The sequence below is a fragment of the Phragmites australis genome, chromosome 14 (genome assembly GCF_958298935.1).
Source record: "Phragmites australis chromosome 14, lpPhrAust1.1, whole genome shotgun sequence".
Classification (NCBI taxonomy): Eukaryota; Viridiplantae; Streptophyta; class Magnoliopsida; order Poales; family Poaceae; genus Phragmites; species Phragmites australis.
Genome location: NC_084934.1, coordinates 25,186,005 through 25,190,839, shown reverse-complemented (window position 1 = coordinate 25,190,839; position 4,835 = coordinate 25,186,005). Strand labels below are relative to the sequence as shown.

Here is a 4,835-nt window from a genome sequence, read left to right as displayed (position 1 = left end):
TGTGCAGCTGGCTCTTTTGCCGATCGACGCGTGAAGACAGCGCTCCAACTACGAGGGTATTCATCGTTATAGTGATGCGGGAAGAAGCTGACTCTGGCAAATTTGCGGTAGGAAACGGATGCTCTATCGCTGTTTATTGTGTATGCACGTAGGTTTGAGGGAAGAAGAAGAGTAATGAAAGGTAAGAAATAAGATAGCTGTTGAAGATAGAAAAAATAAAGAATACTGTAATAGTATTATAAAGGATGAATTTTTAGAGTTTCTGTTAAAGATAGACTTAGCTGACCTAGTTGCTGGGCAAAAGGTCCATATGTCGAGTTGCAAAAATAGAAGACTATTCATGTCTGTCATATGTTCATAATGAGCCTTTTCAAAGTATTCATCGTTGAGAATGTAGCTTTGCTCACCTCGCAGAAACAGCTCGGATTCAACTGGAGTGAGACCACTAGGAGCGAAAAGGAATCACGAGATGTTTGCAGAAACAAATCACGTTAGATAAACGAGGTACACTGGAATTTGGACTCCAAACTTCAAGTAAACAAAGATATGGCTGATGATCCAACATTCTCCTATAACCTGATCAAGTCAAGCAAGCATACCACCGGTTACCACCCTAATATCATGTACACAGCTACAAGTTCAACAGCACTGACCTTACCCACCCGAATCCTCTGCTAACAACCCCTGCAATCCTGAATCCTCCTCTAAACTGATGCTAGTAGCAAACTTACCAGCCAAACCATCCATCACTCGCAAACCGCATTTGTATTCACATCATCAAATCAAAACCAGCTGTTATTTACAAACGATCATCGCGTCGCGTCTCCTCCTTACCGAGCTGCTCCATTCTCAAGACTCCATCAGGGAATGGAGCAGACGAGGTCAAAGACTCCATCGCGAAGCGTACTTTGACCACATAATTCTTGCTTTACCTAGCCAAGCTAGTGGCTGCCACTGGTCCGGCTCCGCAGACACCCCCTTGCCGCTGCTCACGCAGGTAACCAAGCAAAGTCTCGGCCTGCAAATCATACAACAAAACCTTAGTGACAGCACAATTTCAACAATTTAGAAGCACTTTTCAGATTCAACGAAATTGATTAGGACAAGCATGGTAAGCCAGACAAATGAGGGGCAGTTTTGCTCCAAGTCAGGCCTTCCACAAGATATTTGTAGCCTTCCCATTTTAATGAACCCCAAATGTTTTCACAAGAAATAAAGAGCTTTATTTATTTAACAAACACCGAGATATGTTGTTTCGTTGAAGGACCAAACTAGGGTCAAAAGCACTGGAGTTTTGACTTGCTGCACTCTGAAGATTTAGCAGATCCTCGACTGTACTTGAGAAATGTGAAATGTGAAAAATAAACAAGTGCCTATCTCCACAATGTGAAAAGAATATGGAGCCATGGAGGTCACACCTGACTTGAGCATGATGGCCTTTTACCTTTTAAAGTACCACTAAGCATTTCCTAGGAACAGGTAGAAATCTACCTAAATCACAAGTACATGTACAGTCCACTTTCCTTCGTCTAGGTTTAGTGTACTTTTCAGTACTTGGTGTCAATCGGACTTCAATCAAACTCTTAACTGATGAATTCGCTGGAAACTGTTTAGCACAATCAGTAGTAAACTGATGAATTCGCTGGACACTTCAACATTGATCTGCCAATTACCCTCATTGTTATATTTATTCAAATAAAATTAAGAAAATCACATCCGGTTCCAAAATGACATTAACGAATACTAGGATGAAACTAAAGTTAGAGAACTATTTAACTTTGTAAAAAAATTAATTGGTGTTGCCGTTGCGTACCTTGTGCTTGGCACGGGCAGAGCCGGACTGTGATAGGGCGACAAGCGGCGGGATGGCGCCCTCTCGTACAAGAAGCGCACGGTTATGGGGGGACTCGGAGCACAGCTGCAGCAGCGCCACCACGGCGAACTCCTTCTCCTTGGCTGGGCCGTCCTCGATTGCCTCAACCAACGCAGGGATCCCGCCAGCCTCCACCACAGCGTCACGGCCCTCGGCGATGCCCGCAAGGCTCCCCAGAACCACCATTGCCTTCTCCGACGTCCCACTGCCGCGCTCGCCGATGAGGTGCACAAGCGGCACGACGGCGCCGGCGCTCACCGCGCGCTCCTTGTTACGGCGCGCGGAGCATAGCCGGTAGAGAGTGGTGAGCGCGTCCTTCTTGCCGCGTGTGGAGCCCGCGGAGAGCAGCGCGACGAGCGGCGGGATGGCGCCGCAGGCCCCGATGGTGGCGCGGTTCTCCTCGATGCCCGAGAGGCTGAGCAGCGCGCACGCGGCGTTCTGCTTGGCCGCGGCGGTGCCGGTCCGCAGCGCGTAGACGAGCGGCTTTATGGCCCCCGCCGCCGTGATGGCCGACCAGTTCCGCTCCTCCAGCGAGAGGTTGAGCAGCGCCGTAACCGCGCTCTCCTGCGCCACCGGGTCGGTGCTCCGCAGCAGAGGCACCAGGGCCGGGATGGCGCCGGACACGCCGATCAGCTCGCGGATGTCGGACCGGTGCTTCGCCAGCAGCCTTATCCTCCCGGCCGCAGCGCGCCGCGCGTCCGGCGCGGCCTCGGGCCCCAGAGCCTGCACGCACGCCAGCACGAACGGCTCCACGCGCTCGAGCGGCGCCGAGTCCACCGACAGATCCGCCGTCTCCAGGTCGTTCAGATCCACGGCGCCCGTCTCCGGCGCGTCGGATCTGGCCCCCGCCGCTGCCGCGAGCCGCTCGAGCTCCCCGGATATATCCGAGTTGAAGCTCGAGTAGTCGGAGAAGTCCCGCGACAGCTCGAGCAGCTCCGTGGCCGCCGCGTTGATGGCGGAGGACGACTTGGCGACGGCCGTGGGGTGCGTGGGACACGCGGTTGCCGCGAGCTCGCTGAGGTGGAAGTCGATAGCGGAGTCAGTGAGGTTCTCGATGTCCGAGTCGGCGCCACCCCCCGCAGCGGTGGGCGAGGCCGGGGAGGAGTCCGGCTGCAGCAGCGCGGAGCGGAAGTCGATAGCGGAGTCAGTGAGGTTCTCGATGTCCGAGTCGGCGCCACCCCCCGCAGCGGTGGGCGAGGCCGGGGAGGAGTCCGGCTGCAGCAGCGCGGAGCGGATGGTGCGCATGGAGTGTCCCGTGTGGCGCTGCGGCCGTGCCGACGCGCAGGGGCTCTGCCCGGGCGAGGGCGAGGGGATCTGGGAGCCGGCGAGCGAGACCATGGTGGGCGGGCGGGCCGGCGGGCAGAGGCGCGACGGAGGGTGGGGGTGGGCGACTGGCGAGTGATGATGAGGGGAAGGTGGCCGGGTTGTTGGTCGCTGTACTGATGTACTCCCTTCGTTCCAAAAATAAGGGTCTCTTGAATTTTAACTATAAATTATTTTTATATATTGAATTTGTATATTTAAAAATAAAATAGATAGGTTTATCTTGAAAAGTATTTTTATAATATAAATAAGGGTCTCTTGAATTTTAACTATAAATTATTTTATATATTGAATTTGTATATTTAAAAATAAGATGGATAGGTTTATCTTGAAAAGTATTTTTATAATATTATATTTTATTAATATATTATAATAAAAATAATAGTAAAATTTATATGTTAGAGAATATGTTAATATTTAAAATGACATTTATTTTAGATCCAAGGAGTATACACGTGTACTCTTGCTGTGTATGTCCGTGCGCGTGCGCGTGCGCACTCACACACCGAGACCGAAACGGAAGAGATGCGAGTGCGGTGTGGATCTTTGTATCCCAACCCTTTTCCTCTGTGGAGAGAGAAGCAGGTGTATGTGTTGCTCTGCCTGCTGCTAGCCCACTCCTTGCTTACAAGCCTACCCCAATGACACGCGGGGCCAGTAAAGCTCTGTGCGTAGCTGTCAGTGCCTCAGTGAACACGGAACAGCACCACCACCAGTTACTTTTGGTGCCATGCCAGGTGGTAGTTACTTTTGGTGTCATGCCAGGTTAACAGAATGGATGCAAGCCGACGGTCCTGCCAGGCTGCCACTGCGCACCACTCCGCGGCGGTGTGGACGGGGATCCCGATCCTCTGCATTTACTGTAGCAGGCGCAACAGTAAAAATATGAGTACGTGAACAGTGATTTTGCAGTGGAACTGTATCGGTACCGCTGTAGCAACAGTATCTCGTTATATTGTCGCGACAGTATCTCGTTATATTGTCGCGACAGTATCTATTGATTTTTACCGGTAAGAGGGGCAATGTATTTTACTGTAGCCCTCCGGATCGGGTGGATAGACGGTTTTGCCCGAGTTCCACGTGGCCCGGAGTGGGTTAAAAGGTTTGGTGGGGAAGATCGACGCGACAGCTGGGTTGGATCGACCTGCGCCCCGCGGAAGGCATGAGAATATACCTAACGGATTTATATCATGATTTATAATTTTTTAAAGGATTTTTATTTCTGTAGTGTTTTAATAGTTCTTTTAACAAAGAGATTCTCATACTCATTCTCTTTTAGACAGATTTCTATTATTTTTCTTCGCGAATTTATTTGAAGAGAAACGGTTAAAGATGAGAGAAAATAAAGGGAATAGAAATGAAAAAAAGAATTAGAAATAGAACGAAATGAAAGTAAAATAGTTAAGGATTGTCTAAGCGGAGTGGCAAACAATGGGGTGGCAGCAGGGTTTCAAAATTCGTGGATATTCAATTGAAATCAACGATATTCCATTAATTCGATCTACATCAAATTCTAAAAAATTTGAAATCAAAAATTCAAAAAATAAAAATATATATAAAAAATCACAAAAAAATCCTTAAAAAACTATAGATAATTCTAAGACCTTCTATAAAAAATTCATTTACATCATATATTATA

The 4,835-nt window shown here is 49.1% G+C and overlaps 1 protein-coding gene across 1 annotated transcript; it reads right to left on the bottom strand.

Annotated features, from left to right (window-relative positions):
* Positions 1-472: 472 nt before the first annotated feature.
* Positions 473-3,285, bottom strand: LOC133891510 (U-box domain-containing protein 4-like). Its single transcript, XM_062332239.1, has 2 exons — positions 1,814-3,285; positions 473-1,018 (listed from the first exon to the last, which is right to left on the bottom strand). The coding sequence occupies exons 1-2, from the start codon at positions 3,209-3,211 to the stop codon at positions 929-931; spliced, it is 1,488 nt and encodes a 495-aa protein (XP_062188223.1). The 5' UTR covers positions 3,212-3,285; the 3' UTR covers positions 473-928.
* Positions 3,286-4,835: the final 1,550 nt, after the last annotated feature.

Coding starts and splice junctions, on each gene's coding strand:
- LOC133891510 (XM_062332239.1), bottom strand. CDS start 3,211: ATGGTCTCGCTCGCCGGCTCCCAGATCCCCTCGCCCTCGCCCGGGCAG. Junction 1,019..1,813: donor CTGCCCGTGCCAAGCACAAG/GTACGCAACGGC, acceptor TATGATTTGCAG/GCCGAGACTTTGCTTGGTTA.